Source organism: Ips typographus, linkage group LG16 (genome assembly GCF_016097725.1).
Source record: "Ips typographus isolate SLU linkage group LG16, UJ_Ityp_2.0, whole genome shotgun sequence".
NCBI lineage: Eukaryota > Metazoa > Arthropoda > Insecta > Coleoptera > Curculionidae > Ips > Ips typographus.
In genome coordinates, this window is record NC_138437.1 from 2,350,589 (window position 1) to 2,373,727 (window position 23,139).

The following is a 23,139-nucleotide window of genomic DNA, read 5'->3' on the forward strand; positions in this document are numbered from 1 at the left end:
CTCAGTTCTTATGGCAAAAGCCATTAAATTTCAAGCATATTTGAACCATAATAAAACTTGTTGTTTTTGCTATAATTAAAGCTTTTTGGGACCTGGAGGAAATTATATACTTAAACTATCTAAAGTTGACGTACAACAGTCTGCAGAGGTGTAAAAAATATTAAAATCCTCTTTGAAAAACTGCGTAGTTTCTTAATTTGTTTAGTAACAAATAAGATGTCATTTTGGTAACTTTTTGCTTCAAATTAGTCTACGTTCTTATGGCAAAATCCATTAAGATAGCTTATCTCAAGAAAATTTAAACCATAATGATATTTGTCGTTTTGGTATAATTAAAGTTTTTTGAAACCTGGAAAAAGTGAAATATTTAAACCTTCTATAAATGTACCAAAAACAAAAAAGTGAGTTTTTTTGTTTTTAAGTGTTGGCAGCAGACAAAACAGCAAGTTTGATCAAACAAGTTTTCCATTATTTTAAAGGTGGCACTCTGTATAATATAGGGTCGACTCTGCTTGTCAAGGCCTACCTAATGACCTACTATGGGCTATACCAGAAATGCTCACTTTCTGCGATATTTACAGTCAAATTTGTCGTTACCTTTCATAGAAAATGTTACTGTAAGTGTAGGCATTGCGTTTAAAACCACAAATTACTTGCAATGCAACACCAATATTTTAGAGTCGTTTGATTCTACTTGTGAAGATCTGCTGTATACTGATATGCTGTACTAAAACCGTACGGTTTCTTAGATATTCATCTATCTAGGTGCCGGATATACCACTTTCTTAGTTTAATAATAAAAAATTGTGACATGTCCATTTAAAAACATACTTAGTCTTTTGAAAACATAAGTTTTTGAATTCTATACACGGTTATAGTGTGGCCACTTTAACAAGGCAGAAACACCCTATATAATGTAAACCAACTAATAATAGTTATTTTTAGGCAAAAAATATGTAGGGTACATGAGTACCTACTTATGTTTTAATTTGTAATGTTTTATTTCTTTCTTGAAAATTACTTTTACTTCTAAACAAGTACTTCTAAAAAATATACAAATACAACAGTTTCTGTGTTCTACGAAACACGTTTTATTGAAAGATTGTCGATCTACAGGAAGGTTTTTGTAGAAGCAATAATGAGGGTATTAAGACTGTACGTAGCCAGAATTTATACTTAGTTTTGCTATTAGGCATAACACCTAAACCCTAAAATTTCTTGTTCCAAAACTCTTCTTTTGTTTACCATAACATTTTTGACTAACATTTTCTAGTGAGTCTGTATTTAAAACCTTGGCTTTTTAGGCTTTACGTACATTTTTTAAGAAAACTTCTTAGTGTTAATAACCATCACTTTAAAACTATTCCATATTCATAAGCCCCTGGTTCTACACGTTCGAATGTTTTAAAACGATGTCTAAAGAAATAAAACGTTATCCGCATAATCCTCAATTCTGAATAAAGTCCATTTAGACTTGGTTAAACTATATAAACGAGCATATCCAAGCTTTGTCTAGTTGTGTCAATCTTGTCCTATAAACCTGCGGGTGTTTGAAATCTACATGGAATATTTTAGGTTGATAATATAAAATCCAGTCGTTTTATGCTGATGGGCTGCTCATTTGCAATTTGATTGAGTAATAAAAGTGTATAATTCAAAAACTTATTCAGACCGCTCGAGTTGCAAAATAAAATTATTCGACGCGTTTTGCTCAAAACCCTGTTTGATTATTCCGGACAAATCAAGTATTTACCAGGAGAAATTCGGAAATTAATTTAATTTAGTATACGCTGGGGGAAAAGAGCTGCGTTAAATTTTCATTTGAAACTTCAACCCCCTTAAACCGTTCAGAAACTAAATTTGATACAAATCAATGATTTAACGCTTAAATATAATAAATAAATCTAAATTTTCTCTTGTTTAACGTTATAAACACCAATTTTGTGGGCTATTTGTATTGTGCACATATAATGAACTGCGAAATTTCGACAAAAAGCACGCAAATATTTAGGGGGGTTTATAGGAACGCTTTGATCCCAACTTCGGTAACAGAACAGTTATTTAAAATTACCGGAGGCAATTTATCGTGGTTAGGCTTCCCTATTTACAGAAAAAGTTTTATAAATAAAAAAATCTTTCCTGCTCCTTCATGTCACGTTTAATAAAAATAATCTTTATTCGATGTGAAAGATAAAACATGAAATACTCGAGAAAAAATCAGATATCAATAAAACTGAAGTGGTTTTCGAAGACTCCTCAAACATAAGGGCAATTGATGTGTCACAAAAGGAAATGACTTTTGAACACAAAACGGAAGTGATCAATTCTGGTATACGTGGAGAAAAGTCAATGCTCCCTTTTCAAGTTGAAATCGATCCAAAGGGAATTAAATATTCATTTGCATTCGATTGGTTGGATTTATTATTATTTGTCTATTTGACTTGATATCCGAAATCCCTTTATCTATTTATGATAAAAGCACCTTGGCAAATTTTGGCTTAGTAAAGTTTTTACATTAAATATGGGACAGATTTTTGCATTTTTGATAGAAAATGATATAAAAGTCATCTTGATAAAGCATTGTTAGCAAAACGTTTGTCAAGAACACTAAAGTTATTTACGCATTACGCATTTTGTGGACAATTTTAATTTTTTTTTCAATATATTAGATAAAAATACATTTTTCTTTTTTTGTTTGGTGGTTAAAAATCCAACAGACACTAAACATTCACAAGAGGATTAATACCTGAACAAAACATAAAAATGTCTCATATAATGGCTACATTGTCATCAATCAAAGGTTTATTTGTCATGCTGGATTGATGCATATGGCAAGGAATGGAATTATTTTTCCCTTAAATATTTACTTGGATAAAATTTATATAAACTGCAGTAGTGCATACGAATGATATTGTCACAAACAGAAATTACTATTATTAAAAACATTAAATTTAAAGAGAACATTCGGCGATGGCAAAGCAGCATTGCAGGTGCATGCATGATTAAGTAAAAAGGTAAAAACAAGGAAGTGACTTTATTTACCTCTGATATGCAAAAATATGGAAAACAAGTGTCGAATAATAGATTTCGTCAGTGAACCAACTCCTCAGGGTTGTACAGTAATTGTATTTAAAAAGTATTTCCAAATTATTAAAATTACCAAACCTTCCAGATAGAGCTGCCCTCTGCTTTTAGATAAATAATGTAAGTATTATTTTACTGTTATTCCATTGTGTTGAATTTAAGGCATAATATTTATCGGATGCATTTCAGAATGATTTTATTTTCGACATTGATAAAGCAGCTATTTTTGTCTTTCCCTTTTAATTGTTACTTAGTTATTGAATTATAATTCTCTACCAAGTGTTATAATAAAGTCTTATATTGAGCAGGAAAAACTAAATCAAAAACACATCCATTTTGCTGTCAATAACAATCTTAATTCAGTTCCACCTATTGAACAAAACGCAAATCTATTGAAAAATTGCATTACTTCCAAACCGAAGAAAAAATTAATGAAACTAATTTGCATCTGTCAAACACAAAACTGCCAGGGTGCAAGTAATAATATATTGTTTTGTCGCTGACATTCTCAACATAAAATAAACGTGATTATTTTTAAACTTTAATAAATATTTCAAGACATTTCATTATTTTCATTTCTTAATAATAGCATGAATAAGGTGTTTGTCTCACCCAAAAGAACAACTTTGGTGCCCTTTCTTTGGAACAAATAATTCAGCAAAAACTGAATATAAAATATATTTAAAGGTTATTCAGAAGTCATGTAATTAGTTCGTACTTCTGCAGTTCGTAGAAACGCACTTACAATTAAAAGTTATTCTCCAATTTACTTATTGATTAGTTTAATAGAAATGAATGATTTTTGAAATAATTATCCCACATGGAGACGAGATCCTGGAAAAACAAATTACCCCTTGTCAAAAGAGTATGAAAATGTTACGTGCAAAATGTATTTCCAACAGTTCCAAAAATGCCAGTCAGTTAAATGAAATAATTCGTATTTTCAGTTTTTTTTTTTGGAACTTCCATCAAACACTTTTTTTAGTACTAAAAAAAGGATACTTCCACTCAACAACATCAATGCACATTTTTCTAATGGGATTCTTGACGGTGAGACAAAAAAGGGCACGTTTAGGTCGATCAGGTGGCGGTTTCTGGACCCTTCTAGGGGGCCGTTTAGGCGCAGGCGTCGGTGCTGCTTGTTGCCCTTGCGTCTGGGTTCCCTGAACGGCATTGGCCGCAGGGGCCGGCCCCACAACCCCTGTCGTACTCATCTCTTTATAGCAATTGAGCGACGACGCCACTGGCCATGCGCAACCCTCTGTCGTGGCACCGTCGCTGCACCCGGTAACCGACCACAGACGACTGTTGCACGAAGAGGGATCTCGAAGCTCATACTGCAGCCCTAAAACAAAAGCGTCAATTACATTCAAACAAAGGAATTACAGTTGGCGTCATATTGTGTACTTAAAAAACAGAAGATAAAACCTAAATTAAATAGAACATCCTGAATATTATTTTACTCAAATTTCTTAACATATTTTTTTTGCTTTCTTGAACTGTGTTTTTTATCAAAGAACTTGAATACCCTTGGCTATTAAATAAATAGGGTTAAAACTCTATTTATTACCAGTTGAAAATGTAATGCAGTTACAACTACAAAATACCCCAAATCCTCAAAAGGACGCTAAAAAACAAAAAGTATAACTATATGATTTACTGATATGATACAGCTAACATTTTCACTCACGCGACATGAATTAACAATTTGTGTTACTATTTGGCTTTTTATTTTGTTCACTATTATTACAACGGTATGTATAATGGAGTTTCAAAACATAAAGCAATTAAGCTAATGCATTATAAGAAGGACTAAATTTTTTTTACAATGTAAATGTGGATGTTTATATAATTTGTTATTTGCAAATTCCTCAAAAATGGTCGAGAAAGTATACCTGTTTAGGGCATAACAATCAATTCTTTCTAAGTCTATAGCAATTAGAATACTCTGCTTTATAATGAAAATGAGCAAAATCTATAATACAGATTTGGTTACATTTACTTAACAGCTCCACTATGTGAAAATTGATTTATCACTACATATATGCAACCTATGGTTTTACACTTATTTGTATCATTGGTCTAAGAAACCAATAACTAATTTACTTACTGATTATTAAAGTTCAGATAGGTAGTCTCTTTGTCTATTAGATATCAGAGATTTAGGCTGCTTCTAGACAAAATCGAAGACATCTCTAAGGAGGTCTGAAACATAAGCTTTTTTGATATTTTTATTGCCAAAACTCCATTTGTTAGATTAATCCAATGGATTGGCTACAGAATTACTCTGACGTCTATCTGTCGGCAATTCGAGCCTGGGTGCAGTGAAGTTGATAATTTAACATAAAGCTTTCAAATTTGATTAACTTTTCATATTCGTCAATGTTAAATTACGTTTGACATTGAATTTCAGGTTCAACAAATTGCTTATTGCTGATTTGGTTGGAGTGGGTGTATTCGAGGTCAGGGTGAGAATGTTGTTTTAGTCGGCTACAACAGCACACAAAGTGATTACAAATACATGTCCTTATGGACGTTTTCGTGCAAAAGATACAGAAAAAATAGTTCTATAAAGCTACAGCATTTCCAATTGCTTTGGTGTAGTTGATGGAAAGCATGGACTTCACCACAGTGCAACTGAATATGTTTCATATAAAAAGTCCCCTAGTTTATTATTAAAGGCAACTTGCGAAATGTTTTACACGTTTACATGTGGACATTGGAGAACCAGGCTCTAAGCATGATAACAGACAGTATTTAGACAAGGATCTTGACCTTTACCAGGAACAGCACATAATATTCGATGCTATTTCGAAGCTTTCCCATTAAGTAAACATATGATAAGATTCCAAACGTATTTTCAGTTCTATAATTGGCAATATTGATACAAGTGAACAGATAGTGAAGACCGGTATAGTTCTTCACATTTCTATACAAAAAGCAGAAGAAGATCCGTCAATTAAATATAATAATAATAAAAATTTTAAACATGATCGTACTTTTTAGCTTATATTGTTACAAACAAAAATTCCTATTATTAAAACATTAAATTAAAAGAGAATATTCGGCGATGGCAAAGCTTAGGATTGCAGGTGCATCCATTGAGTAAAAACGTAAAAACAAGGAAGTAACTATTATATGCAAAAATATGGAAAACGAGTGTCGAATAACCAACTCCTCAGGGTTGTACAGTAATTAATTGTTACTTAGTTATTGAATTATAATTCTCTACCAAGTGTTATAATATAATCTTATATTGAGCAGGAAAGAAGCGAAGCTTTCCCATTAAGTAAACATATGATACGGTGAGAATTCACCAGATTCCAAACGTATTTTCAGTTCTATAATTGGCAATATAGATACAAGTGAACAGATAGTGAAGACCAGTATAATTCACAACTGTATACAAAAAGAAGAAGAAGATCCAAACTCTGTAAATACTGTTCCCCAGCATTCGGTGTTTTTTTTTTATTCTCTGAATTAAATAAGAAATATAAGGCTCTATGTACCGAAACATTTTTAAGCATGATCGTACTTTTTAGGAAAGGGAGTTTACTTTCTTTGATAAAAAGGAGGTTTTGCTTAATTAATACTTTTGAGGGAGGGTCTTTTAGTATTGTTCGTTCTGGTTTAGGGTTCCTTTTAAAGAATATAAATCATAATTAGCTTGTTAGCGGACTGTTATTCAGTCTTAACGATCCAAACCAATATGTTTTGGGATTATGTTAAATGATTTAACGGCAATCAAAAACAGTTAAGGTAAGAATAGAAAATGAATTGCTAGCTTTAAGAAGTTATAGTAAATTGGATGGTACGCGTACATCCAAGCTACTGTAGATTTAAAAATAGCAAACGTGTAGCATCTGAATTTTGTACGGGGAGTTTAACACGCGTTCAGAAAACAAAATTACAACACGCTGACAATATTGTGAATTATATTTCTCTCGAAGTTTAAATCAAAACATTTCCTTCCTTCTTGATATCCGCAAATTGAGTTATATTCTCATAACGTCAAAGTCGAGTCAAGACTCCCAAGAGTAAGTGATTCTTTCTTCAATTTATATAAAATTGAGGAAATGTGGGTAAAAATACCGGATATGCAAACAAATATTACCTCATATAACTTTCAGCCCCTCTTTTTGATTATTAACCAAATTATCGTTATCGCATTTAATATACTTTAATTAATGATCCTCTTATAGTGCGCGGTCCCATTATTTATCGATATAGATAAGTTTACCTATATTGTATTAGATAGATTTAGGTACACGTACACGGTTCTTCTTTTATTAATGATTATCAGCCTGTTAACCTTGAGCTTTTAAACTTTAAAATTATGCTCTGTATTCAAGAATAATCTAAGTAGAGCCTGTTAGTCAAAAGACATAACCAAACCACTTAACAGAATTACTTGCAAGAGCTGGGTTAAATGTTAAAAATTGAAGTCTTAAGAAATTTAATAATATAAATTTTATGATTTGATTTTATTTAAAACATAATCTGCATGATACACTCAATTACATTAAATACATAATATCGAAGTTAATTCTGTATGTCTTAATTTCTAGGAACTCATTAACAGTTGCATAATACCTACATTTTTTCTGTTATTTTGAAATTAATGATTTTAAATCTTTTAATAATCAGTTTTTAGTTAAACAGTTCTTTTTGTTCGAAAAACCACCTATTAAACTAAGCGTACGAAAAAAGAATTAATGTTTGCATCTTTCTTCCATTTATATCGAAAGTCTATTAATACGGTTATATCGAGGGCTGTATATTCTCTATTTAAATCTTGATATTAATTAGCCTATCAAGTAATTGACCATTAGATATTATTAGTCAACCACTGGTTAGGTTGGTGATCAACAGATAAAATTTTATGCGTTAAAAAACAAATAATAACTTTTCACAAACTCAAGAAAATGTTACAACACGATCTTTACAACAGACAAGAGCACGCAATATTCCTTCATCATGCAACCTTACGAGTCAGTTGAAATGAAAATCCTCTGTGAAAAGAAAATGTGCCCATCTAACAAGAACAGAAAAAACCTATTAGAAAGATAGATTCTGATGTGCACAAAAAAGGGACTCTCATTTAACTTCTATGTTAAAGAAATCATAAATGCAGATAACACACCTAACCAACTTTTAATAATGTTAGTGAAAATGCTGAAGACTTATTAGATAATGCATCAAGAATTTTTAATTTAGATGATTTAGAATTTGTCACTAATGCATATACTGATACTGGAAAAATATTTTTAAGAAGTCAAATCATGGTCAGACAAGGAAAACATTACCAATTATTCTTTGTAATTTTAGAGTAATTTTTTCATCCGTGTTGATTTATACATATTTCTGTTAATATTTTGTATAAAATCATTGATAGTAGTCAATTGATATCCATATAAATAATTAAAAAATCTGTTATTCTTCACTTCTTTGAACTGAACAAAGACTTGCACATCATGTTCAACTATTGGAAAAAACTATTATTTCACATGTATATAATATGATTTGTGAATGCAAAAGTTCGAATTTAAAATGTTTGGAATAGCGCATTAATTATTTTAATGCAATAATAAAAATTAATAACAATATTACATTATGTTTTTTTTAAAACACATTTTATATATTATTCTTGTTTTTTCTTTGTATAATAAATACCCTCTCAGCCTTACTGCATGATCCCCAAAAGACGATACCACGTGTTTTAAGATTTGCAGAGAGTTTTCACAATATTTCTCAAAAAATAGTTAAAAAATTATGAAACATGTAAACATAATTACGGAACCACCTGTATATGACATTTTGCCATGATGGAATTAAACAAATATTTTTTTTTTGGAAATAGCCCCATTCCTCCAAGTAATATTCCAAACCACGATGATGCTAAAGGTGACGAAACCTGTCACCAGTTAAATTATTTATTTAAAAATTAAATAGCAAATTTCGTTTGTTTTTGCAACAACCGAAACAAGTAGCCAATTTATTTTACAAAATTTGTATTATACGATAATTATATTTTAATATCAGATAAAACCCTGTTATTCTTGCTGCTCTTAAAATGCAATTACATTATTAATAACGCTCTTAAGCGTTTTCAGCATTAATATATTATAATAATTTTAAATATTATTACTCCTCATAATTTTAATTAATTGTTAAACAAAATTATATATACATATAATAACAGTTTTACTTAATATTGTAATCAAATTGAACTAATGAACAAAATTGTACATTTTTTCACGCACTAGAAATCAAATACAGTGAGCGTGCCAAAATTGTTTCACATTGTATTCACAGTGACCCTAATTAGGTTTCTCCATAATTGCAGGCCAAAAAAAAATTATCAGAACCGAAATTTTGTTTTGCCGTTTCATAATGAACATGTCACAATAACGCAATTAGAGTTTGCCCTATAAAATTGACCATAAATCAGAAACTATGCACAATATCAAACTGGAGCCAAATATAAATTTACATCCCGGGACAATTCCGAATGACAAAATATTTTCCTGTTTTGTTCTATAAATAATACACCGGAATAGTGACAACAATCAACATAAAAATACTTAGAAATAAGTTGACTGACCGAATTACCATGGTATCTCAGGTCAATTCCATTCTGTTCGACATTTATGACTTTGTTTTCAATTTGGAATTAAATTCTCAAACATTTAGTGTATCGATACCATGGCAGCAATTTTTGCGATTTGTCGCCGGCTTTTAACGATTGGTCAATACATTTAGCGGATATTAACTGGAAATTCTAATTTCGATTAAATCTGTTTATTTTCCGGATGTCAGAGCAAACATAGCAACTAGTGTAAACATGTATTCGATATATAAATAAATGGAACAAGGAAAAATTCCATTAGAGGATTAAAATCCAATCAAAATAAAATAGTTATTTGATTCACCGAGAGTAGGGCACAAAAAGATATTATTCAAATTTCCAGTGGCGTCTATATTTTTAAATTTTGCTCTAAAACCTATTGGAACAAAAAATTGTGATAGATTAAATATCAGCAATCATTACAATTGGACAACACTGTAACCGGAAATATATATCTCAATTTAAAATATCCAGTTTTTTGTAGTACAAAGTTCAGTTTTGATCTTGAGGTAATTTTAGACTGAGAGCTGTTTACATACGTACACACACATTTTTATAATAATTTCTGAAAAAAATTAATTTGACAACAATGTCAAGTGCTTGTAAAAAAGGAACAAGTGAAAAAAGGATAATACCACTGCATTTCGCAGAATTATTTGGTTAGGTCAGGCATTACCAAAATCATAATTTGACAACAGTGTAGAGGCGTGGTTTTTCCCAAGCTACTTGGTAAGGCACACGCTAAACGATAATAATTATAATAAAATTATGGAAAATTGGTAAAATGCAGCAACACTGGAAACGTTTTGCAAAATTAATTTAATTAGTGTTTTTTTTAAATATACAGTGGTTTGCATCTACTACATAAATATAAATAGATAAGTAAATAAGGATCAAAATCATCTCTAATCTATCTTAACTGTAATGGCTTATTCCATTAACACAACAGTTGGTTTGATGCTTTGCAATAAAAAACGTACATTTTAACCAAAATTGTCTTTCATTAATCTTAATTATAGCACCAAATCCCATTTAAACGCTTGAGCTTCATGCCAATTTCGACCTTAGATATATTGATTTTGGTAAGTAAAAATTGAATTGTAACACGAAAAAGTATGTTTAATTGCAGTTCTTTGCACTACATAGAGTCTACGCTACTAAGTTTTCTCTAGTTTTAGTATTAACTAAACAGATCACAAGTTTATGTAAACAAGTCGTATAGAATCAAGGTTAATTATAACAGAAAACCTTGTTAAAATGCTAATGACTTTTAGGAGAATTTCAGTTTTACATACATCAAATTTTAAAAAGTTTCGTTTTTTCTGTAGTATACTGAATGTCCAGTTTTTTAACACGCAGAATAATAAACTGAAAAATAATATTATGAAAATACAGGATGGTGCAAAATTTCCATTTAATTATGTAATGTAATCTTTTTATTACACATAACAAATAACTGAAAAATATAAGTAGGTAATAAACTATAATGGCTAAATTAGAAATGTTCTTAATGTGCAAATTCGGGGTTACTTACAGAGATTTAGAAAACCATAAGAAAATACAGGGTGGGTCAAACTGAAGCAAGTGTGCGAATTAAATTAAAGCCTCTATAATCATCTTCAACTTCCTATTATTTATTATAGCAGTAAAAGTAGTGTTTATATATTAATAATTCATCGTTAGCCATCAAATGGTAGAAGCCTCCTTCTGGATAAGATTAAATGAAGCACACATATCGATTTCTGTTGTCGATGATGATGATCGATTTGACTCTAAATTCATTGAAAACGAGGTGCAACTGACAATAGTGCCGAAAAACAGAGTGAGAATTACGATAGATGGCAATGGCGTAAATTTATTACTTCTCTCGAAATAATCGGTCGACTACTACGCTTAGAGTAACTTTATCTTAGAAAACCTGTCATAATACTACATATTTAGAATGAATAAAAGTTTTCGAAAAGCTTTGTTTAAATTCATATAAATTTAAATTATTATGATAACTGTAGTGTCGTTTGTTCCATTTCTTTCACGTCATTAGCAAAATGTTTGAAACTAATCCTTTTAACAAATGTCAAAACAGTAACACAGTTACAAACGTTACTGAAAGCAACACTGCATTTACAAACAAAATGAGATAAAGAAAAGAAAATGCTATCCAAAATCACTTTAAGAAACTAAATTAATTGTTCGATTTAATTAGCTAAATGTATACAATCAACAAAGAAAATAATACGGTTCAGCTTTATACAATTAACTGATCTAATCAAGAAGAAAGGGCCTAACCCTGTAATCAATTACACACACATAAGGATTATCATTATAGCGGAACAAAACTGTAAAACGTCAAAGAGATTGATATATTATATATTCTTTTCGCAATTTCACGTTACAAAGTTTGGCCCCAAGCCTCGGTCTGAAAAATCAAATTTCCTGTATGGAGTTCATCATTCCCATTTGCCATTTTTACGGCCACACTCTAACATTAAAGAGGCTATTTTTATGCTCTGGTACTACAAAAATACTTTTATAAAGTCGGCATGTTTCTATTAAATCATAATTCTATAGATTCTCTGAAATAATATTAATAATCGAAGGTGTATGACTATTTTGAGACAAGAACACCCACTATATTGGTTTTAAATCTCCCGATAGCTTAACTACGTCACATAACTCACGAATGGTTTATTTTAAGAAATATTGATTTGGCAACTTTGTTTTTGGTTGTTATGACAATTAACACAATGTCAAATTTATATCATTTAACCTTGAAACTATAAAACAAAACAACGTAATACTATATTTAAATATATTGATTAAAAGATTATTACTTATGTATAATGATATTAAATATTGTTGTAAAGTATTTTAGTTAGAAAAAGGTAAAATATACACAATTTAGAAATTCTCGTAAAACAAGCTGGGTAGAATCCCGAAATCCTCTAAGAAGGTCTACAGAGGATATCAGCCAAGATGAAGTATACATCTACCAAGGATAACAGCCAAAAATTTGGAAACGGAACAAGAACACAGTCTGGAGTTTGGAGCAATAAACTTGGAAAGCTGAGGGTACGTACTTGCTTCTACACATCGTGAGTTTTCACAGATAGGACATGATAGGACACTTTCTTACAGCAACGTATAGCATATTGACACATACTGGTCAGCCTACTGATACAACTGACCTGACTTTTAGGCTAAGACAGCAAAAACCAAGTAGACAAGAAGTAGTAACGTCTGTGATGTTGAAACTGTCCATCAACCAATTTCAAAAATTCAAATCTACCCTATCCTGCTGCGAAACGCCTAGAAACCATTACTTCACTTGTGAAGAATATTCAGGTGGTATCTCTCTTGGAAAAATGTACCAAAATTGTGGCAATAAGTAAGGGTCAAGTAGGTATTGTTTGCTTTTGGGGATTATCTTCCAAAAGCCAATAGACTAATAAACCTTTATTCTTTTGTTCCTAAAGCGCTGGAAAGGCTTACAGATAGATATAATAACTAACAACACTTCCTTCTAAATGAACGCCATTATTCACATCATCCATTACAATCTACAGAGTAGTTAAAGCCTAGGTTTATAGTTTCAGTTTAACATTACTCTACAGTTAGCATTGAAATCTAACAGTTAAACATCAGACTGCTATAGCCATTTATCTAGATCATGTAAATAGGGCTTTTAACCATGCCTCAGCAGATAGAAGACGAAGCACACCGGCAATCTATAAATGGACCATAACAAGTCTAAAAAACAAGACGATAATACTTAATTAAGAAAAAGGATACGCAGACGATCTAACGATTGTTGATTGTCTAACATGGTGTTAACTTTTAATTGTGACAGCACTGAATTGTTGAAAACTAACGCAAAGAAAAAATTCAATTAGTCAACTTAAAGAACACAGCAGTCGTTCAATTCACTAGAAAGATGGCCCAAACCACTACTTGTACATGGAGAAGAAATTCCTTTTTACAAAGAAGCGAACTATCTAAAAGATTGTTTTTAACCAACCTTACGAGAAGTAAATAGCAGAATGAGTGGTATATTTTAATTTTAATACTACAAAATGACGGCGTGAATATGAGAAATATTCACACCTAGAGTAACTAAGAAACTTACAATTTTGTATTATTTATTCAGTACCTATCACATGGGATGGATGACTAGGAAGGGTGTTACTTGAAATGTTCCACAAGTGTCAATTGTAGATCAAAAAGCTCTTTCTTTTATTATTTCATTATGAACCTTTTAACTTGCTTGTAAACTTCCAGACCAACATCCTTTCACACTGTTTGCTGACGGCATTACCATTCTTTGTTGAGGAATAAAGAGAACTTTTAAACTGTTCGAAGACTCGATTTCGATGTGATGGAGTTGGGAAACACACTGGTTTCTTCCGCGGAAGATTTCCGCATTTTTCGCTTGCTGAATCTTATTTAAGACATGTTTTGCCTGTTTGGGGAGCTTGCTCAGAAACATTATTTTAATTACCCCTTCCCGATTTATCCTGAAGACCGCATGCGTTATCCACAGGAACTACCAGAGGTTAACCAATAATCAGAAGTAATTTTATCATGTTTTTAATTATTTATTTTTTAACAGTTTTTATTAACTTGGCGACTTATTCTCAAACCTGCCCTGTCAATAGCAATTCTTGAACAATAAAGCACTTTTCACTCTTTCTCACACACAGAAAACAAATACAAAGTCAAAGATGATAATACAATTTTATGATTGACATAGGTCCGTGAAATCCTGAACACCAAAGGATGTCAGTTAAATATTCACCCCAATCAATGTCAGACATTATTCAAATTCAGCTGCAGAAACGATAGAGAATATTCTAGTTGAACTAGCAATCAAACATAATAGCAAAACAAAGAGCTATGCAATACGTCAGATCAAGATTATTAAATGAATGCACCCTGTCGGTTCAGTTTAGTTCTCGGTTTCAGTTTCAAAGTTCCTTCAAACAGGACCATAAACAATCCGATTAAGTGTGCCGCCTCGGTTGGAAACTTCGCTCCATAAAGTGTGGACACAACAAGCAAACGTGTTTTGTTCCAAAACCACAGGGTACATTATGTACGTTATATAGTATTTAAGGTCAATTTTTTTGATGTTCCCAAACAGAAAATTATTCTGCTCACTGAGTTTTCCCCACTGATAAATCGATTCCAGCATTGAGGAAAACTTTGTACAGACACAAAAGTATATTGAAACTTAGGCTTAAAAATAATGAGTCCTTCCTTCGATAGAAAAGAATAAGAAGCTTAAGAAACAAATGTTTTCGAGAATGAAATCAAAGCAAGTTTAAAAAGGATCAAAATTTAAACCCCGATCTTAAAGTTTGGTAAGTGCAAATGACAACACGTTTAAATTCATCTTTTGTACGTTTGTTACATCGTCGTCTATTCTCCATAAAACGTTTTCCCGAGTATGCGAATTTCTACAATGGACTCAACCACTATAACGCCTGTTTAAATTTGATAACAAAGTTTTCATTGCCCACAGAATAAAAGGCTTTTGTTCACATCAGCTAATTAAATTTCAAAACCCGCTTTAAATATACATATTCTGCTGTTTTACACCAACTTTGCATACACGTAAAAGTTACTTCAGTTGAGTGGATTTTTATATAGTTGTGAACCGATTAAAAAACTAAAGTATGTTTTGTTTGTATTTAGAAGACTTTAGTCAATTTTTTTAACAACAAAAACAGTTTAAAACATTTACAGTTTTTTTGTCCTTTCTGCCATTTACGATTTTACACAATTATTCTAAATAACACAGTCAATAAATTTTAAAATGTCAATCTTTTGATTGGTCTGACAGTTTCTTCGAATACAGCCCTCAGTCATAAATAAAGCTTTTTGCAGATTTTCTAAAATAGAGGCATCATCTGACAGGAAATTTGTCACAATCCGCTAACGCAATTTTGAATTTAAAAAAACAAATATTGATTTTGCAAAAATTCAAGCTTGAGCCTGCATGTGAGTAAGTGATACTTTGGCCAATTACGGCCCTGCCAGTTAATGATTTTTTTTCTGCTATCTTACCTACCTACTCTTAGGGCAATCTCGCACAGAAAACTCATGACAATCAGTTAACGGGTTATTAAGTTAAAAATGTTCTAATATTCATTTACAGATACAGCCCTGTGTGTCAAATGTCATTAATAAAACTATGATTATAACATTATACGTGTCTTCTGTCTTAATACTAATAACTTCTTAATACTAATTTATTTATTATTATTATTATTAAATGAGATTGGAAATAATAACAAGTGAAAAAAAAGCACTCTTAGCTGCTTATGTTTGTAAAAAATGTTTTAACACCCTGTATCTCAAAAAAGAAGAATGTTGTTTAAATTTTATTGTTAATTACCAACAAATACCACTTTCAAGTTCAGGTGAGGTTATTATAATGCTCAAACTAGCTTAGAGATTATTTTTCCACTTTTTTTACCACTTTATTTTGATAACATTTTCTCTTTGCTTTTGCCAATTTTATGTCAAAAAGCCTTAGTTTACCTTACCTCAATTACTTTAAGCACTTGTTCGACTTTATTTAGGACACCTGCAAGTTTAACATCAAAACAGTTTTTAAAAAACATATTTAAGGTTTAAAAAACTACTACTACTACTACTTTAAAAAAAACTATTTTAAGGTTTTCCAAACTTGCAAAGGGCAACTTTAAGTTTAGAAGACCAACTTAATAATAAAATACAATCACAAAAGCGTTTCAATCAAATTTATGTCCATTTTTGAGACTGTTCATAGTGCTCAAATTTTGACAATTAAGCTTTTGTATCAGTTTGCAATTTGCCATAAAAATATACAAAAAGTATCTGAAATTTACAAAATAACCTTCATAATACTTTTATGTATTGTTCAAATTCCTGTAGAACACGTCAAGTTTTTTATACAAAAAATACTTTTCTGAGTTTGCTAAACAATAATATGCACAACTTGTTATTTGTTATCATGGAAAAGAGTTTCAACAAGTAATAGGAGAGAAAATAATTGATTTCTCATCTGGTTACAAACGTTTTGCTCTAAAAATAATTGTTCTTCCAAAAACCTTTAGCAGCTATATATTCAGAATATACAATATGTTTCAAAAAATTGTGGAAGAACGAGACATAAGTAAAAAAGAGCGTAAACTCAAAACTTCTCAATCTTTGAAGTAGTCCAGTTTGACTATTTCACACCCTTCCAAATTTGAAAAACCTTTAAAAAGTCACAGAATTGATAATAAAGCACAAATTCCCAATATGATTATACAATCAGGAATTTAGATCTTTTCAGACCGTTTTGTTCTTAAAGGTTCCTGACTCTACTTCCTCACAAAACCTCACTAACTTTGAAAAATTACTAAAATGTGATTTAAATAACGTTAAAATACAAATTCACAACTTTCTTAAAATTGTTGAAGACCTCTATTTAGGTCATCTTAAAACTTGAAAACCTCTGTAAACTGCAATTGTTTCACTTATTCATCAAAACTAATTTTAACGATATAATATAGTGTGGCAGTCACTATACCGTTTCCTGACGACCTGGGGCCAACCTGGATTACCTGAAGGTCCACGGCACGACGGACTTTTGTTTGGTGACGTATTCAGCAACCGTTTTGGATTCTTTTTGTTGACTGTCAGTTATAACCTGGAACGTTTATCAGCCAGACGCAAAACTCCACTACTCACTTTTATATCTGTTTAAACGTTCATTTATTAAAAGTATTGTTCTACTTTTGCCTCCCTTTATTTGGACATTAATTTCCACAAGTTGAACCTAAAAGACCTTTTGCAAAGTTCAAAAACCTGGCAAAGTGACTCCAAATTCATAATTCGCATTATAAAGTGTAAATCCACTTTGGAAGTTTCCAAACAATACAAAGTTTAGTGCTTCAACTCTTTAAGTCCTTTTGATGGTTTCGCACTCAAATTATGGTCTGGAAGCCTAAACAATGCCCTTTGAAGAATCAAGAAACCTTGATTTTCTGTTGTGCATTTAATTAACTATCATGAAGTTGATAAAAAAATATCAACATGCGTTAAATGTGGTCATTTCCCTCTCTAATTTGTGTATTTACTTTGTTTGGCTTCTCACTCACTCAAAACTAAACATATTTATTTAGAATGTCAAACATTCAAACACAGGATGTGAAAATTGATTTTTTTTTTCTAATTATGTATATCCATCATTCTGAAAGTTGGTTTGAATGAAATTCAACCTTTCAAACAAGATCCCAGTTTTTTGCAATTACATTTTTCAAAAAAAAACAATCAAAATGGACATTTCCCTGTTAGACCAGTTGATGGACGAAAAATAACAATTCTCCAGCAAAAAAGTACGAGAATCTGATGTAAAATATTGTCGGAATGGAGAAACCCTATCGAATTATGGGGCTCCAAAGGGGTTCGCAAAAAATAAGCGGCGTGTCAATACATCCATCAATTTTAATACGATCAATTCCGAAATTTGGTCTCGTTTTTACTGTCCATTAAGTCCGCAGTTTATCGTATTTATTAATTCGAGATATTACATTGTTATGATAACAGAAACATTTCAGAATCTAATTCCAAAACAAATTGAACAACCCTATTGTTATTTTTTTTTTGAGAAACATGCCAGATGCCTCTTTTAAAACTCGCCTAGAAGAATGTTGCCAAACATTTTTAAATCGCTTAAATAAATTTATAAATATCAGAGCTAGTGCTAAAATCCCCTAGTATCATTCCTAAAAATGATATAAACCTATATAGAAACATTAGAAGAATGCCAGAAACCAGAAAGAATAACTTTCAAATACAAATGCTTCTAAAAGCATCTAAAATTTTTCAAGAGCTTATTATGAACCCCAGAGACCTCTGTTGACTACTGTTGAAAATACTGGAAACCTTTAAAAGCTTACAAGACCTATCAGAAATCTTTTATCAATATCAGAGACTTATAGAGTACTCTCAAAATGCTAAATGCCTCTAAAATCATTACAAAACATGCAGAAGTCTCTGAAAGCGTTGAAAATCCCTCAATCTATTTTAGACATTAGAGAATTATTTTAAAATTGATAGACGCTTCCAAAGTCATTTTGAATTTACCAGAGGTCTCTAAAAAAATCGAAAACCTTATAAGAAACTTATATATATTATATAACCTTATCAAACATTTAAATCATGTTTAAAAAATGCTAGAGATCTCTAAAGCGCCTCTAAAATTATTTTAATGATGGCAAAGACGTCTAAAACATTATCAATAATTCTAAGGATGTTTAAAAGAGCCTCTAGTTTAAGGGTCAGAAAATTTCAATATTTCCAGAGGCCCTTAAAGTTCGTCTAGAATTAATTTTAAAATGTCAAATGCAACTAGACCTTATCATACATTCCAAGAATATTTTAAAGTTGCCAAAGACCTCTAAAGTGCTTTTTGAATTATGTTTAAAATGCCAGTGGCCTCTAGAATCATTTTAAAGGTGCCAGAGGCTTCTAAAAAAAATTCCTCTAGAATTTACTTTAAAATGTAAATGGCGTCTAAAACCCTATCAAACATTCCAGGAATGTTTAAAAAATGCTAGAGATCTCTAAACTGCCTCTAAAATTATGTTAAACATGCCAGAGGCTTCTAAAACCTTATCAAGCATTTCAAGGATGTTTAATATTTGATAGAGTTCTCTAAGGTGCATCTAGAATAAAAAATTCCAGGAGCTTTTAGAAATATTTTAAAATTTTCGGAGGCCCCTAATGTTACTTTGGAGTTGATTTAAAAATATCAAAGATGTTTAAAAGTTGTCATAGAAATGTCTCTAGAATTATATTAAAAATATCAGAGGCGTTTAAAACCTTATCAAGCATGTTTTAAAATTGCCAGATTGCAACATTCTCTAGCATTATTGCTAACAGAACAGCTCTAATAAGGAAAATTTACGAAAAAACAACAATGGCGTCTGTTGCTAACCAAACAGAGCCAATTTTCAGTTGTACAAACTTGGCAACAACGCTCATTGTTACCAAGTCAACGACCGTCGAATCAACTTGATTTTCATGCAAAAAATTATAAAAATTTAATTCGAGGTTATTACTAACACATTAGTTAAGTAAACTATAGATGTTTAGTATACTTCCACATAAAAGTTAAACTCAATGTTTACACGCAACATGCTTAGTTATTGCCAGATAATATCCAAATAATTACAATTTTACACTACGGAGTAAACAATTGAAGTTAGAACAAAACTGTTTTTTTTCCTCTTTACTATTATTATTTTTCTTATTATTTAACTATAAGTTATTTTTAAAATAGAAAAATTAATTACACTATAAAATTAAAATTATGCGATAATACAAAATATCCTAAATGTGACGAAATGACCCTTTAATAATTTGCGCATTGTACTTTTACGATCGTTCCATATACCCAATACTATAAAAGTTTATTGCTTTGAACATACAAATTATAGTTCGATTTAGTTTGAAATCCCTTTTATGTACGTCGATTCCATTCTTAAAACTTCCCTTAGAAGGAAAAGACATTAAACCCGCTTTGTCGGACCCTAGTACCTAAATTCCTTAGAAAACTTTTAGTAATTTTGTTAAGCAATTGCTCTTTGATCGCAATCTTCAAAATCACTTTGCAATGCCAATGGAAATACGTTTATTTTGTAATCGTTTAAAATGTGTTTATTAAGTATCTTGAAAAATGATATTTTCAATAGAAGTAATGTACTTTATTTTTTTATATATATTTCGTTAGTTTAACCCAACTAACAATTTTATATTTGGTACCAAATAAAAATTTTAATGCAAGCCAGTATATCTCCATTGGCTTGTTTTGCTACCAGCTTTTTCCATTTTAAGTCTAATTTTAAAAAAACTGACTGTAAAAATGCAATGTACTTTTTTTTACAATTAACTTCTTATTAATTTCATAACTATTTTAAGCATAATTTTTTTTAGCATTTTTGGATACAGAAGAAAACATTTTAATGCTTTATTAAAAGGGTTTTAATTTTGCTCCATTTATAGCACATTTTTAAGGTATTTTAAAAATACGTTTATATGTTGTACGCAACAAAGCCTAGAAACATGGTTTAGTACGTGAAAAACTTTATTAAAGGCATTTTTATAACCGGGATTATTCCCAACAGACATAATTGATAATTTAACAATATCTCCTAGTTCAGATACCTAAACTACCACACAATAGCAAATAATTTCCAGTTGAAATTTTGACCATAGCGTCACAGAAGCGGAAATCCGCAATTCCCTATTAACGCCAAAATCAATTTAACAAAATTATATTAACCAATCAAGCCGCATAGGAAATTTACTACCGAAATTCCCCATTTATGGATAATAGTCTGTTATGTCCATTTTCCTATCATTACCCTAAAGCACGGACATAATCGCAAACTAAGGTTTAAAACAATATAACAATGATAAATAGGTTTCAAGTTATTTTTAAGATTACTCGCAGCCGGTCTTAAAATGGCGTACATCGTACATTGTAACTAAAATGTATCGTTGTTTGCATTATTTCACTAAATTTGACGCAAAAACTAAGGTTAAACAAATCACTGGATTTATTAGTGTATTTGAGTGCGAAGATGTTCCAAAACTTAGAAAAAATATACATCAGCGCATTACACACGTAATACAATTTATATTGAAAATATCGTACTTATCACTGCAAATAAAATTACATAATTTCATGGAGCTGTCAAAAATTAGACAAAAAACTGAATGAATTGCCCCCAGTTCTAGTTTTATTGGAAAATAAGGAACACTCTAGGCATTTTCACTAAAAACCAGTCAAACTGGAATGGCTGCCAAATGTAACAATAATAAGCTGTTAATTCCAACATTTCTTTTAGATTACTGTGACACCTGTAAAACTTTTTTTAACACTCTCTATTGTGTTTATAATAAAAACCTCAAATAACTCAGTTATTTAGTCAATGAATAAAAAATATAGCAGGAAGGAGCAATAGCAATCAAAGAGGGGGACAAAAATCGTTTAGTATGGCGGCCGTAAACTGTCAGAATGGAGAAAAAATCTGACACTACATATTTAATCACATTAAAATTAAATTTTCTTAAATTAGACCCATTTTTAAGGGCTGGGTGAGACCCTATGGGGAGAAAATGATAACTTCAGATTTAATCCACCATCCACGGCAGAGGCGATCAAACAGGAATTTTGTTCCTTTATTCCCCTTTTTAAACTACTTTTTAAATTCACTAATTCTTTGTAACATGGGTCTCACTGTCTCTCCCCTTTTAAAAAGACAGCCGGCGCATTGATTTTTGAGTTGAGCTCCTGAAGATGGCCATTTATATGTCTGAAACTAGTAGAGCAGACATTACCCTTTGAAGGTTGAAATAAAGTATTGTGGAGACGACTGCGTGTCATTCCCTTATGTTTCATATTTCAGTTTTGACCGACCGTGAACGCCTTTATAGTCAAATATTTAAGATATGTTTAAAATGTTTTTTTTTTTAGTTTTATTGTAATGGATGATATGTTGTATGAAATATGCTGACAAAATCTGAACATTTTTAACGTAAAAGAGTTCCTCAAATTTTAAAAGTCGATGTAAATAGGGTCGAGTTTAACCTGAAACAATTCATTCAGTAAAACGACATTTTCGTTCTTAAATAAATTTTATCCCAAGCGAAATTAAACCGTACTGACATTAACACATATTGAAATGTTAAACGGTTTCCAAAATACTTCTTATTAGTACCGTTTTAAAATGTTTCTTACTCTTTTACATGACGATGCATAATGGCAGAAATTCTGTAAATTTGAACGTAAAATAATCCTTAAATTTTATGATGCAACGACGAAGGTCGATTTTGGTTTGGAAAAGTTCAGTCTTTCATTGGAATTTATCTATCTAAATGAATTTTGTTACAAAGCTAATTAAGTCTTATTTACATTAACCATTTAAAGTTAAATCTCAATTTTCGAACACATGGATTGAAATGAAGTTATAATATACAAGGGTACTTAAAAATTGCTAGCACCTTGCATAATGCAAATATTTGACGACGGTTAGATATATTGCTAGTCTTTAAATAAAAAAGGAAGTTTGAGGTACTAAAAAATGTTACTTTTTAAAAAAGTAAGTCTGTTGACAAAAGAGCTAAAACTAGCTAGACTAAAGTTGTCTCTGATTAGCAACATGACAATAATTAAAATCATTAGACTTTCATAAAAACAAGCAAGAAATTTATCTGCAAGTTGTCAGAAACATAAAAATACTATAATTTTGTACTAAATTAAATAATAATAAAAAAAAGAGTGTGTGTTCTTTCCAATGTGGTATTCGTACACCTCCATTGTGAGACAATAAACATTTTCTTTTTCACACTATAATATTGGTTTTTAAATATAACATTTTTTGACAATTTTC

General features: G+C 30.7%; 1 protein-coding gene across 2 annotated transcripts in view; it reads right to left on the minus strand.

Annotated features, from left to right (window-relative positions):
* Positions 1 to 23,139, minus strand: part of LOC145738597 (muscle calcium channel subunit alpha-1-like) — a 69,959-nt gene that overhangs the window by 25,493 nt on the left and 21,327 nt on the right. For both annotated transcript variants that reach the window (XM_081993461.1, XM_081993460.1), the window contains exon 2: positions 4,087 to 4,429. In XM_081993461.1, the coding sequence (XP_081849587.1) occupies positions 4,087 to 4,429 (343 nt within the window). The remainder of the gene's footprint in view (positions 1 to 4,086; positions 4,430 to 23,139) is intronic.